Here is a 22,572-nt window from a genome sequence, read left to right as displayed (position 1 = left end):
CTTACATGGCCGGTGCTGTCTCTTTGTTAATTTTCCCCAAAAACTCTGGTCTTTTTCCAACAAACTTAGAAGTACAGGGATTACAAAGAGAAACAGTTTCTGTAAGATTTTTATGGCACTTAATAACTGTATGAAAGGAAAACCCAAATTAGTGTTTCATCCAAGGGGATTCTATGAATAAGCATTGTTAGAGAATCAAGATGGGGCAGAAAAATAAGGAACAAGCAGGTATTATTTACATGATCTTGGAGTGATTTATGTATCCTCTGAGTATGAATATGAGATGTTAATACCTAAAAAGAATCAGCCTACTCTTTTGACAGTCGGAGAGTTTGTGTCCGTTCTGCAGCTGGGGCACCGCGCCATAGGCAGAATTACTGGGGCTGGGGCAGGAAAAGGAGTGGGTAGCACAGCGAGCGTTTGCGCAGTTTGTTGCCAGCCACAGCAGTCATGTTGAAACTGTCAGGTTTCTCCTGAGACACAGTAATATTCTGAGGTAGAACAATTCTTACCTGGCTGTGACTGCACAGCATTCCAATCTCTGCCTACTCAGGCCACAGAATTTTACCCAAATGGCCTCGCTATATGTATTCAGCACATCAGTTCTGACATAGATTTGGAGACAATGAAAACCACTGTTCTTGCTAAGTGTTCTGGTGTTGGACAAATTCATACAGGAAAACAGAATTTCTGATTTTCACTTTGCTGTTTGAGTTTCATTTATTCATTGCTATTGTATCTAGAAAGGCTTAATTTTTACCAGTCCTGTGCAGTGCTTTATCAGCCACTGAAATACAACAGGAGTTGTGAGCACCAGTTCTGTGGCTCTGGTATTTGGGCTTTTTTGTTGCTTTGTAACTAAATAAGCCTTTCTTTTTTCCCCAGAAATCTGCATTTGCACAATGGACAGTTCTTTGGGCTGGCTGAGCTTACTTGATTGTCCTGAATGAAAGGACATTGGTTAATTGCTTTTTTAAATCATGGAAAGTGAGCACTGAAGAGTGAGGAGGAAATCCCACCTTGTCTGACGTTACTCCCTTCAATCCAGGGTTTTGAGCCTGGCTTCCTCGGAGCTCGTCTCTGAAGCACGGTGTCATCTTGCAGTGAGAGCTCTCAGAACAAAGGGAATGGCCACAGCAACGTTCCCCTGAATGGAACAAAGAATGTCCAGTTGTGTGTGAGCAAAGGGCTGGAGCATTTGTTCAGTAGGCAGGTTGTTAATTCCACTGATTAGATGTGGCTGGAACAAACTGCAGCTGCCTTCAGAAAAATTGTGTGCTGTGGCCCGCAGGTGGCATTGCCTCCCCTCCTGTGCCTTGTCACACTGGGACTCCAGCCTGGCCAATTGCAGTAGATGTCTGGTCCCGCATCCTAAAATACACACGGACTAACATGGTTCTGGCAAATTTCAAGGGCCACTCAGTAACTTTCCCAGAGACCCACGCTTCAAATATAGGTCACTGGGTGGGATTTGCAGGTTTTAGTTATGAAACAAGCTCATGTACTGGTGAAGCTGTGGCTAAGATGACAACTGGCTTGACAGCACAGCTCTCAAACATGCTCTTAATTTGTAGCTTAAGTATTTATAACATTGTTCTCTAGCCAAAGTGGCCATTTAGTTAATACAGTTTGTGGGAGAGCTTGAGCCTGTCTGCAGGTTCTCTTTGGAATGCTCCTTGCTAAGGTAATTTCCAAATAGTTGGCAACAGACCAGGGCAATATCGTTTAATGGGTATTTCAGGGGACTGGAAATCCCTAGATCTTTAATCCAGTTGTGGCTTTATTGCCTCTGGCAGATCAGTTAAGGGTTGTTTTATAAGTAGGGCAGTTTGTCTGCCACGGGAGGGTGCAGGCTAATTATGATTGCCCGGGGCTTGCTTAGTGTCTCCAACATTTTAAGCTTCAGGACTTCGAAGGCTGGGGTTTCCTGAAGCCAGTGATTGGTTGAAGAGACTTGCTCATCTGCTTTCAAAGTTTCCTAGTATCAAAGATTCCTTAAATGCCTTAAAAATACTACTAATGGTCTCTTCATGCCTCTCTTGAGTAGAAGGAAGCTGAGCTGCTGGTCTGTTTCCTGAGGGCTTAGTAAGGACTCAGTGCTCAATCTTTAGCATTTTCCATTGCATTGCTTAGAGACATTTTTCCAAAGAGCTCAGAACTTACCTTCCAATTAACCAATTAGTGGTGGTTCCAGTGGGAACCGAGCACTCCTGAGAACTTGGCCCTGCTACCTTTTTGCTTGCAAAGCCCCATGCACAGCCAGGAGACTACCAGTGGGTTGGTCTTGCTTCCTTGTCTTGGAACACATTCTTTAACTGATACCGGGATTGCTACGTGAATATCTAGGCAATTAGTGAATTTTGACCTCAATACTTAAAGTTCGTGTTCCAGATCAGTGCCTGGGAGCAGCTCTATCCAGAATGCAGTAGAAATCAGTGTTCTGTGCTGCAGCATTGTTTCTAAGGAATAGATGAAATGTGGATCCAAAAGATGCTGGCTGTGAACTTGGATACCTTTAGTTTATATCTCTTAAGGGAGAGCTTGTGGCTAATGATGTGAACTAAGAATCAAGTTAAATGCTCTGCTAACAGCTTTGCTTTGTGTGCACCGAATGAATGGAAGCAAGTTACATAGACCTAGTGCTGTAGGAAGGGCTGCAAAGCAGGACATTGCAGTACCCAAGCAGAGGTGCCCTATATTCCAGGAAAAAGAGTATCTGACTAGTGTTTCCATGTATGTTTCTTGTCACATAGTCCCAGACAGAAATATGGTGTGTTGCTCGAGGTGAGCACAGCAAACGTGACGTGGCAGGTATCCAGGCATGTGGCTGCCCAGCTCAGAGATGGACAGTTTAGTCTGTCCAGGGAATTGTTTCCCTGCACTCGCAATCCTCAGCTTCCTGGAAGTCGGTCCCTAAGCCTAGTTTCCATGTTAGTAATGTTAAAATACTGACCTGGAATGTTTTAGAAATGCAGCTGCATCTCCTAAACACTTGCCTGCCTTATGCAGGGTGTAGAGCTGGCTGGATGCCCAGTCTGAAAGCCGGGCTTTGCGCCTGCCTCGGGTGTTCCCTGCCAGCGCACTCTGCGCTGGTCTGAGAACAGCGTGTGGGAACTGGGGACGGAGAAATGAAAACCACAGATTCGATCTCCAGAGCGATAAAACAAAAATATCCCTTTGCTTCAGCTTTTTTTGGGAACTGAAAGGGCTTTGGGGCGATTGTTTTACTTCATTGTTGCAATTGCTGTTTGGTATTGCCTGGTTACATGCAGAAATAGCAGGAGTGGTGCGGGGGGCAGGAGAGGGCGCTGCAGGAGTGGGATGCCTGTGTTCTCTCTTCCCTGTTCCTGTATAAAAAAAGGCTATTTGCTTTTTTTGAGCCCCATCTTCTCAGTTGCGTCCAGCTGTGAAGCCAATCTACCCAGCCTTTCAAAGGCAGCAGCCCTGTATTCCTTCTGAATTTGTATTTGTACGTAAAGTATCTCAAATCTAAGATGACAAATACCTCTTTCAATTCCTTATTTTAATCACGTAATAAAGCAAGGTCCAGAACTTAAGGCTACAGGAGGTACCACTTCTGAAGCTGGTTACTGTGATGCTGGAGGACATCCAGCAACACGCCAACATCAGCCTGAACAAATAAGTGCAGAATTCCTTCGGTTTAACGCAAAACATTAATGGTATTGTTTAAACAAAGTTCACCTGAACAGTTTTATGCTGATTATTAATTCTATGTGACTTAAATATATAGGCTTCTTAATAAATGCTTAGGAGAATGACAAAATCACAAATTATGTCAGTGATCAGTAGACAAGATATAAAAATATGATGCTTCTGACATTTTTCTGAGCAGCTGAATATTGCAAGCAGGATTATACAGAAAAGTCCTTAGAAATCCCTTATTCTTTTTTCCTATTGTCTGTCTAGACTGTCTAATCTGCACTCAAGCTTCCAGAAATGGGGAGAGGATTTGTAGTTGCTTTCAGACTTTATGCAGCATGTTGTGTAGCTCTGGGAAAGAGCAGCAAATGTTGCAGAGAGAACTGTGTGACCAGCATTGGGGGAGACAGCAGACTGAGGTTCAGCTCCAACAGAAGTGTGGCTGTTGAAGAGACTGAGGCTGAGAGTTCCTGAAATCTCTGCTCAGCTCTGATGCTGCTTTGTATATGATCTTGAGAACTTGATTTCTGTGTTATATGGCATCAGGGATCCCTGTGAGTGTTGTTTCTCTACTGCACTGGTGTGTACAAGTCTGTTCTAGAAAGGAAGCTGTAGTAACAACTTTTTCAAAGAAAGGAAACACAGGCAAGTAAAAGATCTGTGCATTGTTTTCATTATAAACATTAATTTCTCTATGCTACAGCACAGGGAAAAGGTCAGTCTCCAGAAGACTTCAGTGAGGTCTTGTTAATGAACTTTGGGATCCTCAGATGAAGAAACAGGGAGATCGTTATGGAGAGGAAAATGCAGTAAAAACACCTTGAGTTTAATTATGCCCAGAGCAAGACAAATATCACAACTGTCTCCTAATATTAAGAAATCCAAAGCAACTCTTTTGGAAGGACTGTGGTGCCCCTGGATGCAAAAGGCAATAACTTAAGCAAAGATGACAAGCACAGGAATAATTCATCGCACGTTCTTATCGGCTTACCCCCATTTCTTGCTTGGCCAGACTCCCGTATTGCTCACAGTCATTGTGCTGCTGCTGCTCCCCCAGAGTTTGGAGAAAGCAGCACTCACTGTTTCATGGTTGCTGAGCCTTCGCTATTTAAATAGTCACTGGATGTCTCTGAACTGTCACCTTTCATACTCTCAAACATTACTGAAACATTCCCCAAACATCTCTCCTTTCTCTAGAAATGTTTCTAGTTTCACCTGAGTTACATCCCAAACTTGCTGATGTTTACTTTGTTGCTCTGAGCTCCTCCCATACAGATGCTGCAAAAGAGAAACACTTGGTGCTGTTGCCAAAAGTGAGATGCTGGTGAGTGGATGTATCTGTAAAGGAGCAGAAATGGAGCATCTTGCTGCTTCCTATCCCAAGGACCTCGGGAAACGATGTGTCTCCCTGCGGGATGTGCGGATCCCACCCGCCAACCAAGTGCTTTGTCTTAGGCAGCAGACAAGCCTCTTCCTTTGCTTCTCTTCACAGCCCTGAAACTTATCTGGTGTTAAATTTTCTTTCAATGAAGACAGGGAAGTAATTTCTGTTAAGACATGCAATTTATTGATGGAACTTCCACAGCTGTGGTGAAATGGGTCCCTCCAGACTCAGGCAACACCTGAGTAAAGTTTTGTGCTTGTGTGTTACATCAGTGCTCCTGGAAGCTTAACGCCACTATTGATCATGCTTTACCTGTGAAATCCAGCCTACAGCAGGCCTCTTTATGGAAAGTGAACATTGAAAATCATTACTTTGGTATTGTACAAATAACTTGTTAGCTCAAGGAATTTTTAAATCAGAAAAAAAGAGCAAGCTTGTTGTTATACCTGTTCCATATTTATCAATAGGCTACAGTAGTGCAGAACACTCTGGCAATCATTACATTCATTTCTTAAGGTGAATCACATGAACAGAAATTGTTAAATGCCAGAGTACAATGTAGCTTATAAAACCCAACAGCCATCAGGAAACTTGTACTGATTGGGCTCTTAGATGTTGTTTTCCTCTTGCTTAGGAAAGAGAGCTGTAGTCAGCTTGCAATCTCCCCAACATTGTTCATGAAGGAAGCAGACAAAAAGTACCAATGAAACAGAAGGGCTGCAATTTAGTTAATTTTATGCAAAACACAATCAGCATTCAAACTGGGAGTTACCAAGCAGAACTGTATTGATAGAGAAGCCAAAATAGTCTCTGTGCGTAAATGGTGAAATATTAAAACAAAATTTGGAAGAGACTCCTGGAACCTGTGTAACTGTAGACCAGAGAAGACACAAGGTGAAGTTCAACACTATCAAACGCAAGAGGAGTTCAGAGAGACTGCGCTTTAATCCCCGACACCCCAACTGTGCCCCTGCATGGTATGAACCACAGCAGCTCTGGTGCGACAGAAGACCTTGTATTGGTGAGGAAAAATAGAAACTACTTTTCCAGAAGAGTGGTTAGAAGAGAGGGTGATTGCTTAGGGAAGATGGCTGCAAAGGATCTGTGCTAAGGAGAGGGTGGAGAGAGAAGAGCAACAGGGAGGTAGTAAAGACCAGGGAGAAAGGGAAAGAACTGCAGATCAGCTGGGGAATGTGATCACAAAGGTGATAGCTATGCAGAGATCTGCTTTCTAGTCTGGAGATCCCAAAATTGAAGGTGGACCTTGATGTCCCTTTTTGCATTTTACTTAGCATGATAGACTGCTGTTAGCATTGAAGTTAACTAAGCAGACACAAAATGCTTTTGTACAGAACAGCGTGCACTCCTCTTTCCCAAACTTCATGCACCCCACTGAAATTTTCTGATTAATCAATCTTTGTGCCCCAAATCCCTGAAGCCTCCAGTGCGTGTACTCTCTCTCTGTCTATAGCATAATCTCTGCCTAGAGCAGAAGCTTTGCATGCTTTCTCTGCCTTCATTTTCTGAATTTGCAGAGTTGTAACCACCAACTGTGTTCAAAGACAACCAGAAGTCATTTGTGAGCCATGACTGAGGATCACGCTGACCATCAACATTTAGAAAGGATATTGGTTTGCAGAGGGAAGCCAAAAGCTACTCACTTTCTGCTATGCTTCCAGCATCCCGTTTAGGTTGGTTTAATGCCCAACCTAGGCTGCAATTGAGGTTAGTGCTTTGGTTTTCCTTCAAGTTTCAGTTCTCCATACACTGTTCTGTTTGCAATGTTTGCTTGACGTGACTGTCTGGGATGGTTTGATGGTGTTTTGCTAGAATTCCTGTGTACACAGAAGCTAATAAAGGAACTGGCAACTCAGAAAGCCCATCTTAAAATATGGTCCTGTTGGCTTGGGATAAGAAACACAGAGATCCTTTGCCCAAGCCTTTTCCATGGAATTTGTGATGCTATTTCAATTCCTGTGGTTTCCAGTAATGAAACAACCACTGGGGTCAAGCGAAAGTCAAGGTATAAAAATTTGCTGCTATGAGCCTCCTTACCTATAAGCTGGCCATATGTTAGAGGTATGATTTGGGCTATAGCAGTTGTCTTGTATCTCTTGATGAGTGTATGTATGCATAATTCAAATGTGTGTGTGTGTTTGAATTACAGCCTGTATTGATTGAATTGGTCTCTGATAATAAACAGTATAAATAAATCAGATAGGAGTTAAAGCATTGATGTGCTGTAAGGGAGGAAAAAAATAAATTCAGTGCAGTGACCTTGAGCAGAATGTAATTTCAGAAGTGCCTTAAATATGCTGATGACATAAAATAACGGCTGAGGAAGCTGGAGGGGCAGGAGGGTAGGGGACAGAGGAACAAAACAAACTCATTCAAAATGATTTGGATTTATCAGGATAACAGGCAGATAAGTGGCTTATGCAGTTTATTGTAGAGAAGTGTGAGGTAATGAGGCTAAGGACCAGAAGTAATAGAGTCTGGTTGGAGAGCAGCGTGGAATACAGATCAGAGCGTGGTGAAAAGGGCACACACAGCACTGGGCAAGTCTCGTCTAAGGTGAACAGCTGTCCTGATGTTTCTCCTCCCGCAGAGCTCAGTTCTACAGCTGCGCTCACCATGGGGCTGAGAATGGCTGGTCCTGCTAAAGAGGTTCCTGTTCAGCATCGTCAGTCCATGAGCTGGCTTGTAAACAAGAGCTGGGTCTAAGATGATCCTTCTCTTTGAAGATCTCCACATGTAGATGTTGCTCTTTCTGGGAGCAAACTAAGTAAAGCAAAGAGGAGGATGGAGGGAATACAGCCATGAGTTACAGGGACAGAGTCAGCCCTTGGCTATTGGTGTAAAAACATGCAGGAATTCTTTCGTGCTGGTTTGACCGAGCAAAAATCCTTCAGAGGCTCTAAGATGCGTGTCTGCTAGTTGCGGATGAATAGAGGAGAATCCAGCTTTTGATGGTACAGGAAACATCTCTGAGCTGCTTGATAGTCCATCACACTGACTTTAGACTAGAAAAATAATGTGTTGTTTCAGACTGATGAGCACCCTGCTGGGCCGCAGTAAAGCAAAGAGAAACTGGTCAGTCTTTCCAGTTGGCTGATCTGGAAGTAGATTCCATGCTTTTGAAAGTACTTGTTTTCTGCTTTTCTTTCCTCCTTTTTAGTTCTAATATCTAATTTATTTTTTTTTTTAATGATCCGTTTGTCCCCTAAATTGTAAGCTTCAGACTTTTCTCAGTTGTGGTCAAGTAGCTTTTGAAACCAAATCAAAGCAGAAATAATAGGAGGAGAGCTCTCTGCATTGAAGTCTGTTGATGTCCTCTCAGCTTTCTTCATTCTGCTAGATAACATATTAACTACCCCTGTTTAAAAGTGCTTTCTCAAACTTGACCCTTATCTCTAAACATCTTTTTTACGCTTATTTTTCACAGAAGAAGAAAGGTAACGTTCCTGTCTTACGTTTTACTGTCTCAGTTTCGTTTATGTCTAGAAAAATTGCCAATACTTGGTAATTTCCAGTATCTTAGTACATAGGGCATATCAATGACACATAGACTTCTCTTCTTTGAGGCCTCCCTGCTTGGTGCTGCATTAGATGGAAATCCATTATTGTCCCGAAGCCATCGCTGCGTGTGTTCTGTTTGCCAAAGCTCGGAGAGGAGCTACAGGGAAAACTCAACTGGGAAGGACAGAAGCTCAGGCAAGTCACAAATGGTAACTTGATCTCATAGTCTAATCCTTATGTCACAGCAGAATTGAGTCATGAGTGGGGAGTGGTGGAAGGATCCTTGGGGAAATAAGAGATGCACTTGGAATTTTCCCTTTTCTGAGTCTCTTCAGGCCTTTGTGGCCTTTGATTAACGTGCTGCCTGGCGCAGTGTCCCTGGAAGGATGCTGGACACTCTTTGAGATGCGCTCAACCCCCACCCAGAGACTTGTATCTTCCTGGGGTTACTTATGTTGTAATAATAATAATAACGAAAGAAAGATGACCTCCAGGTACTCGTACCCCACGTTTCTGTTATCTGCTGGTTCTCCACAGCAAACGGTCGGTGTTAGTTAAAATCTGCATCCTTGGAGTTCTACTGTCAGTTTAGGCTGTTGTCACATACTTAGCTAATACCCTCTAGTAATTTTATTTCTTATTCGCATACACACTTAATGTCCTTAGTCATTAGACTGAAAAATGTTAACCTTGTCATAGTTAGTGACTGGAAGCAGAAAAGTCCATTTAATTCTCAGGGGAATGAATTCTAATTTTCTGCTTGTCAGAAAGTGACATTTTACATATTTTTCTCTTTTTTTCCACCAGTTTAGTGCTAAATTTAAATGTGTGTGTCATAGGAATAGACCTTTTGTCTGTGCTAAACACCCCAAAAGCCTTGGCGGGTGTCCAATGTTTGAGACTCTTGACCAATAGCTGCTGCTAGAGCTCATTTCATGCACTGAAGAGAATGGGAGGTGAGAATGAAAAGTTGGAGATAAGAGGTCGTTGCAGAGGGCACATTAGCATTGCATGTCAGAATGCATATTTTTTCCCCTAGAAAATATGGTTGAAAAGCAACTCATCTGGAATAAAATATCCAATGGAGAAACAAATTATGTTAATCAAGCAGGCTAGTACTAATATTTGTCATTAAGATGTGACACCTTCTATTTAATGTCACAAACTACTGGGAGCCTTTGAAAAATGTACTGGTTGGAAGGCAAGTTGTCTGTAGATATTTAGTTCACCATGCTATGAAAGGGAATAACTTGTGTCTGGAAAAATAGATTGCGGTTGTGGCAAAGAGAAAGAATCCTCCCACAGATTACAGCTGCTTGCTGCATTGTTGTGCTGGTGGTCTTATCTCATCAGTGGATATTTTATAAGGTCCTCTTTTTTCTGGTACATCTCCGTAAGGCTGTTCTGAGGAGGACATTGCGTGCTGGGGGCTTGATGTGTTTTGAGAAAGAGACACCACTACAAAGAACCCTGAGTCTAAATAGCAAAGATGGATGAAGTAAAAATGAGGGATGGTTATTTTGCTTTTTACAGATGGGAACTGAAGCAAGGGAGAGTGACTGTTGTGGCCAAAGTCACCCTGGGAGTCCGTTGAATTGCATCCTGATCTTTGAAGTCCAATTTCAGTATCTTTACTTTCTGTTCCCTTGCTGCTGAATGTAGATTTAATATGCACATGTGTGATGAGCCAAACATGTTCTGCATATGTTTAGCCAAATTCTGACCTTAGGGACATGAGGCAAGCTCTCCCTGATCTCGTTAGGAGTGCTTTCATGGCTGAATTCAACCCAGAGTCCAAAACAGCACTGGCATTTGGTTTATGAAACTGAAGCCCCTCCTGGGCCTGAAGTTCGATTCATCTGCTTTTTGGTGTTATAACAAACTTGAGCTTCTCTGTGAGTTCTGGAGAAGAGTTGGTGGGTAATAAACTACATGGCGGATTGTCTGACCTCTTGTACTGCCTGTGCACTGCATGCTGATTAATGATTAGCATGTAACAAATTAATAAATCAATACCACAAACAAACCATCCATTACAGTGGCCTGTTTCTCTCTCCTCTGGGAGAGGAGAGAGAGACTTGCGGGATTAAATTCTTCACTGGCTATAAATGCCTCTGGACTATGTGCTGTCTTGACGCCTTGTGGATATTATGTATAGATGAGATTTGTTATATTCTGTAGGTAATTTGGTATGTGCTGAAAAAGGTGTGTTGCCACAGAGAAGTCACAGCTTTGCTTGTGACTATAGCCAGGAAGGAAATGAGGTGGGGGATAACGTGTCTCTGCCCAAGTGAACCAGTAAGTGCTGTCCCTCCCTGTTTCTGCTCCAGTCTGTCAGCGGCATCTTGCCTTCTACTAGGAGACCGTAAATATGTGGGGTTTGTTCATCACGCAAATATAGTGCTAACATGGAAGCTGTAATGGCCATGATGGGGGGCACAAGGAATGACTGCAGCTTTCATTTAAACAAAGAACATGACTGTGCTCTGGCAATCAGAGCATAATGGCTGCTTATTTTTTCCAGACAGACACTGCAGCTCACTGGGTTTTTTTTTTTTTGGGCTCTTGCTTTATTTTTGTTTTCGCTCCAGCTTTTAAGGATGAGAATGTTGTGTCTGACGCATGTCAGCAAGCAAAGGAGATTCACGAGCGTAGCTGGGTTCATCTTGCTCCCCGGTGAGGAATAAAGCGCATTAAGCGTCTCTCACTTGCGGAGGAGAAGGGGGGCTGTGCTCGGGCTGCGAGGAGCGAGGCGGCACTGCCAGCTCTGGGTCAGGCTGGAGCAGGCGCTGCGTGGCACGCTCGGCAGGACGGACAGACAGCGCGTGTCACACGGCAGCCTGGAGCCACTGCTCCCAAAAAGCAAGAGACGGGAGGGGGTGTGGGGGTGAAAGCTGCCACGGCTTGTTTGGGTGCGAGACTTCTCTACAGTGATCTTTCTGGAAAGCAGACTTGGAAAAATGGATCAAATAAAGAGCCTTAATCAAGGAAGTGGAGAGAGAAAATGGCCATTTCTGCACTCTCTATATTAAACTCCAAACAATGCTGTTATGGGAGCTGTTACAAAAACAGTGTTTAACTAGAATACTGCTCAGCTGCGGTTAATCCCACTCTGGTACCTGCAAGGCCTGATCCTGCAGTCGGTGTCAGTGGAGCCACTTAACAGGACGGCGGGAGGAATGAAGATTCTTTCTGTTGTGTTTGTTTCTTCACGGTTGCATCTATTTTTGTGCTTGGAAGTTCTCAGGGGTATTTCAGTCTTTATTTCACTTCTTTAGTGAAACAGATAAAGCATGGGAGGGAAAACATAAGGGAAAGGGCCAAATTCAAAACTGAGTCAAACTTGGGCAACGTACACAACCTGCAGCTGCGAGGTGTAATTTACATTAATAAAACCATGTTGTACGACTAATCACTTCAACATTTCAGCCAAATTTCAACTACAGCGTGCACCTCACCTAAACCAGGGTGCATAAGGTCATCACACAATAAAGAAACAGTAGAGCTTGGACCAGACCTAGTGAACTGCCTCACAATAAAAATGGTAAAACTGCATCTCCATTATTAGAATTTATTTCCTGGATCCAGGTTTACTGATGTAACCCCTTCATTCCAAAACAACTAAATGAATAAATACAAACTTGGAAATCCCAAGCTTGCCTTATTATTGCAAGAAGTGTGCAATGGACATTGGATGGTGATAGATTTGCAGTCCTTTGACTTAGAGTGAATTCGGTGCAACTTCAGTTGGGTAAACTTAGTTTTTGCCTGTGTCTGATCTAAAGTTTCGATAGGCACCCAAGTATTCAAAGGTTTGGGTGCCATAGGGCTTTAGATACGCTGGAAATGCCTGAGGAACAGGTGAGGTGCCCCAGATTGAAGCCGTGTTCTGGGAGGTACAGAGACGCAGGGAGTAGGGCTGGAAGGAGTTTTGAACTTCCATTTTCTCTCTCTGCCTGTGGCGGCACAGCTTACACCTGTACCATGGGATACGTTCATGCTGATTATTTTTAAAAGTAAACCTAGTGCTTAAAATGTATTTATTTATTATGGAACATTTTTAATTGTGGAGAAGTGAAACCAAAACTTGGGCAGAGTTTTCTTAGTTTGTTACTAGGAAATTAAGAACCTAATATTCACTGAAATAGAAAAAAGAAATGCACCGTTCTTCCTGAAACATGATTACCTTTTTCTTAGCTATCATTAAAATTCTGAGCTTTTTGTTACTGACACAAGTCAGGAATAATAAACCTGAATGATATGAAAGATTTGACAGGTAATTATCATCAGAGATACTCTCAAAAAAAGATACTTTAATGTATTGTACTATAATGTACTTAGCACATCTCTTCCATAAAATGTAACCTCTATTATGCATTTCCAAAGAGTAGGCAGTGTGCTTATTCTAAGTGCAGATTTTTCATATGCTCTTGTCTCTTAGGAAAAAAGCACCAAGAAGTAACAACCAGCCTTTGATGTCTGAATTTCCTGTGCTGTTGCTAAACACACAGTGATTTTTTTTGTACTTGTAGGTTTACTAAGGCTGTGTAATGTTACTTCTGAGATCAACATACTGATTGAAGAATAACTAAAGCCTTAAAGGCCGGAAAAGTCTTACCCTGGGGATCAGACATAAACAACATTCTGAAGAATACATTGCCTCATGTGTCCAGCTAGAATTTGCATGTTATAATAAATACAGTTGCATTTGCTTAAATGATGAGGAATTAAATTAACCTGCTGTGTTTACTTCTACAGTTATCAGATGGTCTGACCCATCTCATCGTTCTCTGAACAGCCGGTGGACTGTCCGTGAGCTGCAGCTGAGGCCGCGGCAGCTGGTGATGGTGCAGAGGAAGATGCTGCACAACCCTGTTGATGAGCTCCAGGCTCTCTGCAAGCCCTGCCCTCAGTGCCCAGCGGCTTTACCACCATCCTGAGATGGTTTTGCACATTTCATACCCTGTCAGAGCCTGTGACACCCAGCGCTTAGCCTGGTAAGTCTGTCTGTCTTGAAAGGTGGCAACGCTACGTCTTTCTGTGCTATGAAAAGCTGCCCTGTGATACTCTTCAGGTTCTACCAGGGAAATTATGGAAATCAATCCGCCACTGAGGCACACAGCAAAGGGCATTATTTTAACCTCTTTGAATGTTCTCTGTGTAACAGAGCAAGTTCTGAGACCTGTGTGAGCAGCAAGTCAAAATTGTCTCCAATCCATCTGACAAAAATAATGATCCTTTCCAGTGTTTTGCTTCACTGGTGCAGCATGAATCAGATTTGTGTTGTTTTCGCAGAGTTTCTGGTTGTGTTTTGAATTTATTTCTCAATATTGTAGGTCTTTTCCAGGTGCGATAGAGCAGACCAAAGGGGCAATGTTTTGTTCACCGGCAACCTGAGCGGTTTCACAGCACAACGGTATCGTTTTCCAGTACAGTTAAATTTATTACACTCTGGTGCTATGAAATGGTTTGACATGCTTTCAGCTGGTTAAGTTAACAATTTGATGGGATGTGAAAACCACAGGAGTCAGGAAGAAGGTAATAGTCTGTGAGCAGGCCTTATCTGCCTTGCTACGCTAACACTTCTGGTTTCAAGGGGAACTAAATACAACACGTTTAGGAACATAATGCAAGAAGGAACCTGAGTCGGTCTTCATGTGGGAGTGGAGATTTCTGCTCTGTTTGCCAATGACTGTGTTAGACTGTCTGTCGCTTTGGTACTTTGTAGAACATGGAAGAAACTACAACAAATCCTTCACTAACGGGGGAAATGATGTGTGTGAATGAGGAGCCGTTTCTGAAAAGAAAACAAGAAAATCTACCCTGTCTGTTTTGTTGTTAGGCAAATGATCGCAGAATTTGAGGTGCCTTGGGCTGACAGGGTGGCCAATAGCAGGAACTGGAGACAGTAATTTTTGCAGAAACTCAGCACTGCAGTGGGCATCCAGCAGGACAGGCACAGCACGCAACTTTGTAGAAATGTCTCATGCAGAACAGTAAATAGATTTATTCTCTAAGCAGCCGCCTTTTCCAGTAGCTTGATCAATTGGCTGCACACATGCTGTGGTTACTTTTCATTCTGCTTCTTTCAAAATGTGTAGCAACGCTTGTGGGGTGAGTGCAGTTTGAGTGGTGCTACTTATTCAGAATCACCATTTCACTATCATTTATTAAAAAATCTTTACTCTTTGATGCAAAATGCATTTTAAATAAATAATAATCTTTCAACTCTGAGCTGCTGGTAAAATATATTAATGAAATTATAAATAGCAAGTGCCAGTTCTGTGCCAGTTCTAACAGCACAGAAAAGAACACATTGTGAAGGAAAACACACCAGGTTTTTGTCACTGAATTTTGTTGTTTATAAAGCAAGTGCTTGTGAGAAATATAATTCCGATTTCATAGTTCTTCAGCTGAAATACAAGCCATTTAAACCTCTGCTGTTATTTCATCACACACCCAGGAAAGTACATGCATGCACACGTTCATAGTGGCAAAAGATGCGTCTGACCTATTTTGATGTCCAGCTGTGGTGACTGTGTATCATGTACACTAATATTTTTGCATATGCAATTCTGAAAGCATCATCCATAGTTCCTTTGTAAAACGAGCCTGTTACCAAAGAACAAATTTATCTGAAACAAGTGTCAAAAGACAAGATGGCTTCAGATTTCTGAAAAATTTTAGCAAAGACGACATCTAAATACACTGGTATGTTGTTTTCAAGCTTTGGTTGAAAATAAACTGTGGAACTTATGTATGTTTAGGATCGTGCCATTCTGCCCTGACATGCACAGCAGCACAGGTCTAAGACTTCTATACAGAATTATCTTTTCCTGCATTTTTGAAGTAATTTAATTTTGTTTTGAAGCCTTTTCCCAGTGCATGCACAGAGTTTACTAACACTGTCCTGACCCTGGAGATGGTGTGATATTTTACGGTGTGCAGTGACATTTATGTGCCCAACTTGGCTCCAATAAATAGGTTAACTTCTGCAAATTAAATGCCAGGTTTGAAACATTAAAAGGCAATTCAATAGTTCTGTATCGGCCTTTCAGATTCACAATTGGGGGAGGTGACTGGGCAGTCCTTTGTCAGCTGCAAATCCACAACTTCTACACAATTTTTGCTGATACAAATGGCCAAACAAAGTGTCGGGAAAAGTAGTACTCAGGTTTATAGTTCCACGTATTCTTGAACACCAAACCCCTGAATACATGTGTTAATTAACCAACAGATTTCTGATAGAAGAGTTGAAATTTTAGACAATACTCCTTACACATCCCAAATTAGGCTACATCAAATTATCTCCTGAAGTAGAAGTACTTTAAGTGATGGAAAGTATATATATAAAAAAGCCTTACTGTTAGTACAGAGTTAATATTCAGACATTGCGAATAAGATTCAGAAATGTCCAACTGTAGATGCTGGACAAAGAATTTATTTTGGTTTTCAAAATCAAACCATGACTCATAGGGATTTGGATTTCACTTCATACAAACATCCACTAGATATTAGGTGCCAGCTTTGGTTCTCCAACATAACATTCTTTTAAAAACTGATCTTGAAGCTCCCCTGTCATTTGGTCTAAATTAATGTAGGTCTTTTGCTAGTAAATTACATAGTGATCTTTACTATAGCTGTTTATACAAATCAGAAAAGAGGATCTATGTGTGAGCTTAAACTGAAGAACCATTAAAACAAATAAAGATACAAACCTAGCAATGACAAGAAAGCACACTTTTGAAATGTTGTTCTTGCAATTCTTGTTCAAAGAACAATGTACACGTTAATAGCTAAACTGCAATTTAGCTTACAGTTCCAGAGTCGAATTCCAAGTTATTCTTTGTTCTGTTTTTTAGGTAATGCGTATGAAGCTATGTGTTCTCATTCTGGGATAATCTTTCCAAAGGATGTGAGTCACTTCTCCATTTTTTGTGAAGAATATGGGAAAAGTAAAATATTATTTTGTGGCATTTGGAAATGGATGTAAAAATAAAAATTGAAGAAAATAGGTGGGATGTTGATCATTGTGAGTCATTTCTTGGGAAGAAGGAAAGAACAAACAGTAGTTGCTGACCTACTGCTATGAAAACCAGGGATTTACTGCTGACTCAAGTAGATATTGATAGCTGCAGAACACAAAGGAGATCTTGCAGCAGGATTAAAGAGGAAACTCTTGCCTCCTTAAGTAATAAGGAGCTGCCTATGTTGACTTCTTGGAGGCTGCTATTTGTTTCAACAATCTTCTCATTTAAACACGTTAGCCAATTAGAACTATATCCTGCCAACAGTTGCTACAACTGAGTCTCCTTCTGAATTTCCAGAAGTCCTGGACAATCTTTGGGTAGGGAGTGAAGCGCAACTCCATGGCACTGAGGTCGCTCCATCACTGACTCCTAGTACAATCGCTTCCTGTTTCTGAGTCTTTCACCAGTCCTGGTTGGTATAAATATTGATATAAACAAAACTGAAGCAACATAAATACTTTTTAACACATTTGCGTTCTGATCAAGTAATTGAAAAAACAAACAAAAATCATACAAAAACTGTTCTGATCCCAAAACTGATTTTTGGAATGACTTTATGTCACTGTGGCCTTTGTATATTTTATTCATACCATTCAAACAGTTGCACTGGGAATTTCTCACTTATGTGTGTAACTAAACAAACTGCCTGTAAAGCACGCACAACACAAAAGACAATGCATTTAATAATTATGACTTCACCATATTTACAATTTGCCTTTTTTTTTTAAAACTGCAGTAGACACACTATGAAGAAGTCTGATAATTTTATTTTCTGCAGGTGTAGGTTTTTTTTGTTCTGTTTTTATTATTGAGGAAAACTGCTCGTAAGCAGCTGCTTTAAGTCCTGCCTGCTACTCTACCTCTTCTTATTCTTTTTCTGTACCAAAGTGATGCTTTTGTGCCAGCACAGGCACTTGAGCAACTCAGTGGTGGGCCAGGTCAGGGCGCTGATTGAGAATTAATTCTAAACGCAGATTCCAGGACTGGTAAGTGATGAATTGGGAATGAGCAGCAGGGTAGGATTGTCAGGAACATGTCAGTCTGTATTTATCTTTGAAAAAGCTGCTGTGAAACTGAGTCTGAATGAAGGCTGGCATGGAGAAATAATTATAAAAACGTGTCCTGTCATTACAAAACACGTTTTTTAAAGACTTCCAAGAAATATTTTAAAATCATAGTCTTATTAAGAAAAATAAAAGTAGAACCTGCTCTGCAGTCTTTATATGACTTTATTAATTGATACTTCTAAGTAAAACTGAAGCGGCATTAACAGGTTGGATGTCATAGGTTTCAAAAAATTAGTAACAAGTAAAATGCTACATTACAATGTTTGGACTTTAACAAAATGATTGTGCATGTTTACATAAACCATTTTTAACAGTCCAACAGTTTACTATAGAACGTTAACTTAGGGATGCAAATGGATCCACGTGCCTGTTGTTTCTTCCTGTCAGTCAGAGGGCTCACGTGGCCATTTCAAATCCTTAAAAAAGGCACTTTTGCAGCTGAGGATTTGATAACCACGTTCAAGTTCCAGCCCTGGAACAGCTGATCTCCAGCCAATAAACCCCTGGGTAGTCTTTGGTACCGGAGGAGATGGCATCACCTAGAGCAAAAGTGACATGTAGAATTCAATGATTAAAAGGTTTTTTATTGTAATTTCTATCATGCAACATCCTCTTTTGTGTTGCAGTGTGGATGAAAATGAGAATTTATGAAAAATAGTGGTTTTAAATGCAATCTGCTGAATTAATATCCTGAGCACACACTGACATTAATGGAAGGAAATAAGAACTTTAAAAGAAAGCCCAGATGCATGCAAGCTTGATTTATAATACAGGATAGTTTATAATTTTAAAAGTTATTAGAATAATTTAGGTCCTATTCTATAGCAAGGCGCAAGGCACAGGGAAAGAGAGAAGTAAAATGGACAAATTCCAATGAAGTAACTAACTTTAATTTATGACCCTTCTAAAAAAGTGCCTAAATAGGTATGTATGACAGGAAACCAAAAAGTTATTGTTTAGTAGTGTATGTTAGCAGACTTTTTTTGTTTCCAAATAAAAGTTTTGCTCAGTACCTTTCTAAGGGCTTTACTGGTTTACATTATCAAAAGAATTTTATTTTCAGCTTTAGATTTTTCCCTTACAGAATAATAATGATGATAATAATAATATTTTAAATGAGATAGCTTCTCTAAACAGGAGACATAGCATTTCACACTTGCTGTAATGTATTTGGTAGCAATGCAGCTACAGAATAATCATTTTGTGGCCAAATGCTAAAGATATTTCAGACTAAGCTGGCCTTTGCATCAAGAACCGCTTAGCTGTTCCACCTTCTTTCTACTTTAAAAGATGGGTAAGCATCAAGTTAATCTGCAACTAATCTAGCTAAAAAGGAAACAAAACAAAAGCCAAGAGCCTCTGTTCACTGATTGCTGTGCTTACTTTGGCTGAATCATCTCAGTTGGGCACATTATATCATTTTAGCATCTGGGGACTTAGCACAGAAATACACAGCAAGAGAACAATGTTTCAGTTCTCTTGCCAGAGCTGCTTCACTTTGTTCTTTGGCCAAGATTAGAAAATCTTTATGATATTTAGGTGGAGCAGTTCCTCTGAAAAGATAATTTTTATGGCCAAAAGTGCCACCCACTGAGCAGAATAATGAAGGAAATCATGTCCCACTTACAATCTAGGGAAAGGACTATGAAGAAGCAATTATTAACATAACCTAGAGAGAAGAACAGATCTGATGACTGTTACCATTAAGGCAAACATGCAGGAGGACACACAGTTCTGAATAAGGACTTTAACTTCACTCTGAAGATGTAAAGGGTGATCTAAATAACAGCTAACCCTTATCTTCCTTAGCAAATAAAGATTCTGAGATGCAATTGAAACTACGATCCCTATTTCAGTATGCACGAGGCTGTGCATGCTGCTGCAGCAGCTGATTTTAGCTGCGCGATTTGTTAACACATGTATACCCCCACTGTGCTGAAGCACAGGTAAACTTGACTGAAACTGGAGGCTTGAGGCAAAACTAAAGTAGCTCTAATGGCAGAAATGCTGCCATTTGATTTCTCTGCCATACTCAGCACTAGCTCTTAACATTTGTTTCAATTTAATCTCAGTAAAAGCTTTTACTGCTTCCTCACCTTATGTCCCCATCCCTGGAATCCTTTGGAAGAAAGCCAGTTCAGCAACTAGGAATTTCCAATCTCTTTTGTTTCCTTAATCTTTTCTAAGTGGACTAACCTTCCTTTTTGTTGGCATATTCTGCTCCCCCTTTTGTGAATACGTTCCTCTCCCGATGTCACTGATTTAGCTGCCTGTGTAGTTATCCTATTTGTTGGTGATTCTGACACGGTATATTTATAAATCAAACCATCCACATGGCACTCTAATTTCCAGCTGTTTGACAACTTTTAGACTCTGGATATATGAATATAAATAATATCATTTCATATTGTTATGAACTGGCTCATTAGAACTGGCTTCTTGCTAATTTGTGCCACTAAAGAGGACAGTGGCATCTCTGCTGAAAGAAGACTGTTTTAAACACAGCAAGAAAAATGCATCTAAATCAATACTTAAAACTGAGAGCTAAGGTTATGATAGGCCTTGAAATAAGATGTATATTAATATATGTATATTAGAGAAGTAAACAGTCAGCGTAAGTGGCGCTGTTAGCAGGCTCTTGTGCTGAGCTGCACAGCTGACCTGTTAGTGGGTGTCACAGAGGAGTGCCTGGGGGAGATGCTTCGCAAAAGGATGGTTTTGTACAGTGAAAGCTCTGTGAACTAACCACCATACCCAAAGGGCAATTCCTTGTCTTAAATGAATGCTTTTAAAGCATTGCTTGGGTTGCAAATACAATTTACTTTGACCTTTAGTTAAAGGCCCACCTCTACAAGACAACTGATTTTTAGAGCTTGTGTGGTTTCTTAAGACTGATATTGCTGTATCGCAATTTTAAAATCTAATTTTCTAACCTTAATGTATTTTTCCACAGGTGTCACAGGTCGAACCTGCAGATGTTCTGGAAGCTCTATCTTGGGCTTTGTATTTTCTTTCTTTTCATCTTCAATCAACTAAAACCAAAACATCAACATTAAAAATTGGATTCTTTATCTTTTGCAATATGCTGTAATATCTGATACCTGCACCATTCCCCTCATTGTTGCATCTGAACTCGCTGTTCTTTCCATCCGAAACAGGACTGCTTATCGTAGTGCTTTGGAAATTGTTGTAATGTATTTTTTGGTTTCAGAAAGCGATGTAATTCTGAATTTCAGATGAAAGGCTAAATATTGCTGAGTGATTCCAACTCTCTTAACTGTATCACTGATCCAAAAATGGTTAGAAATATATATTACATGACCACAAAACAAACATTAATAAATGCTAAATACACTTGTTCACCAATAGGAACAATGCACAGTTTGTCAACTTTTCAGCTGTAGATCTATTAGTAATGTGCAAAGGATGAACTTCGAAGCCTAGAGCACCAAGGTTTTCAAAGGTGTTAATTTAGATGCATACAGGAATTCCCAAAATATCCTAGAACAGATTAAGTACTTCTAGCCTCACGGAAAGTACATTTATAGCTCATCAATCCTGTTCTTTAGCAATGAAATACTGTGATTCCAAAACTGACATTATGTGCTACTATATTCTGATATCTAAACATCACTGAGAACAGTCATGTCTCCAAATATTGTCGTTTCTTGTAAATTCCCTCACTGAAAATTTTAATTAACTAGAACCTTTTCTCCTAGATTTTAAAACTACCATATGGATAGACAAAGGGGAAATATTTTCCTGTCAGTGTGCATCTAGTATTTGTTAACACTATTGGGAGTCATGTTTCTCAAGAGAATTCTATCAAAATATGCATTGCATATAAATTACCACTTGCCATATTTTATTCAGAGGAAAACTGATACTTTGAACCCATCTTAAAAGTAGTGTGCTTGTTACCTCGGAACTTGGCTTAATAAAGCATACTCAGTACTTTTCTAGTCTTCTGTGCTCTCGTAATTTTGTGTCTCGTTAAATCTGCATCCATGTACGTTGAATGTGTTGCTTATGTGCCATTCAATTTTACCTCCTCAAGAGGTGTTTTCAAGAATCCCCACTTGTGAGACCACCTCTTGGCAGCTTCTAGTTCAGTTTCAATGTTTCTTTTCCTGAAACAAACAGAAAAAATACTTCAGATGACTTAGTAAGCTTTCATTAAAAAAGCAAAAACATGCAAACCCAACTACAAATCTCACAAAGCACGAATCTTTAGACCTTCACCACAAAACAGCAAGTTTATGTATGAGTTAACAATTGTCTGACACGGAGATGATGGGAAAATGTTTTCCATGGGTTGGAAATGAAATGAAGGAGTAGGTGTGAATGTGCCACCTTGGAAATTAAGTTTATGTTAGGAACTGGAGATCAAATTTGCTATGATACTTTCAAAAAGGAAAAAAAAAAAAAGGGAAAATAAGCATCAGTGTCCTTTGATACATATTTCTTTTCCTGTTGACTGATGAAACGACCGTTCCGGCTCTTTTCCCAGCCCTCACACCCAGCGCGAGGCCGGAGGGAAGCGCTCCCTGCCGTGCGTGTCCCCTCAGGGCTGTCCCACCTCGGGGCACTGTCACCCCTGGGCTTTTCGCAGATGGCAGCTCCGATGGGCACACGCGCTCTGGAAACACAGGCGAACGAAGGAACAAGTTCCTTCAGCCTCTGCCCGCCGGGGAGGGGGCGCGGAGCTGCCTTGTGCGGGGGAAGGAGGTGGCCGGGGCCGTTACCAGATCTCGTCCTGCGCTACGGGGCTGCACAGCTTCCCCATGGCCGCCTGAGGCGTTGCCAGGCGACGGCCGGGGGCGGGGCGGCGCTCCAGCCACGGTCGTTGAAAAAGGGCGGGAAGAGCGCGCGACGTTTTCCGCTCGCCGCGGCTCCTTCGTTTCGTCGCCTG

The 22,572-nt window shown here is 41.2% G+C and overlaps 1 protein-coding gene and 1 long non-coding RNA gene across 2 annotated transcripts; one reads left to right on the top strand and one right to left on the bottom strand.

Moving 5' to 3' along the window:
- The first annotated feature begins 719 nt into the window (after positions 1-719).
- Positions 720-21,688, top strand: LOC139829215 (uncharacterized). Its single transcript, XR_011741602.1, has 4 exons — positions 720-8,758; positions 13,322-13,560; positions 13,900-16,478; positions 20,614-21,688. It is a non-coding gene; the product is annotated as an uncharacterized lncRNA (long non-coding RNA).
- Positions 17,805-22,461, bottom strand: CIMIP1 (ciliary microtubule inner protein 1). The gene is made up of 4 exons (XM_065850101.2): positions 22,406-22,461; positions 21,709-21,790; positions 20,594-20,692; positions 17,805-18,199 (listed from the first exon to the last, which is right to left on the bottom strand). The coding sequence occupies exons 1-4, from the start codon at positions 22,444-22,446 to the stop codon at positions 18,044-18,046; spliced, it is 378 nt and encodes a 125-aa protein (XP_065706173.1). The 5' UTR covers positions 22,447-22,461; the 3' UTR covers positions 17,805-18,043.
- Positions 22,462-22,572: the final 111 nt, after the last annotated feature.

This window comes from Patagioenas fasciata, chromosome 16 (genome assembly GCF_037038585.1).
Source record: "Patagioenas fasciata isolate bPatFas1 chromosome 16, bPatFas1.hap1, whole genome shotgun sequence".
Lineage (NCBI taxonomy): Eukaryota > Metazoa > Chordata > Aves > Columbiformes > Columbidae > Patagioenas > Patagioenas fasciata.
This window is presented reverse-complemented; position numbering and strand designations above follow the sequence as displayed.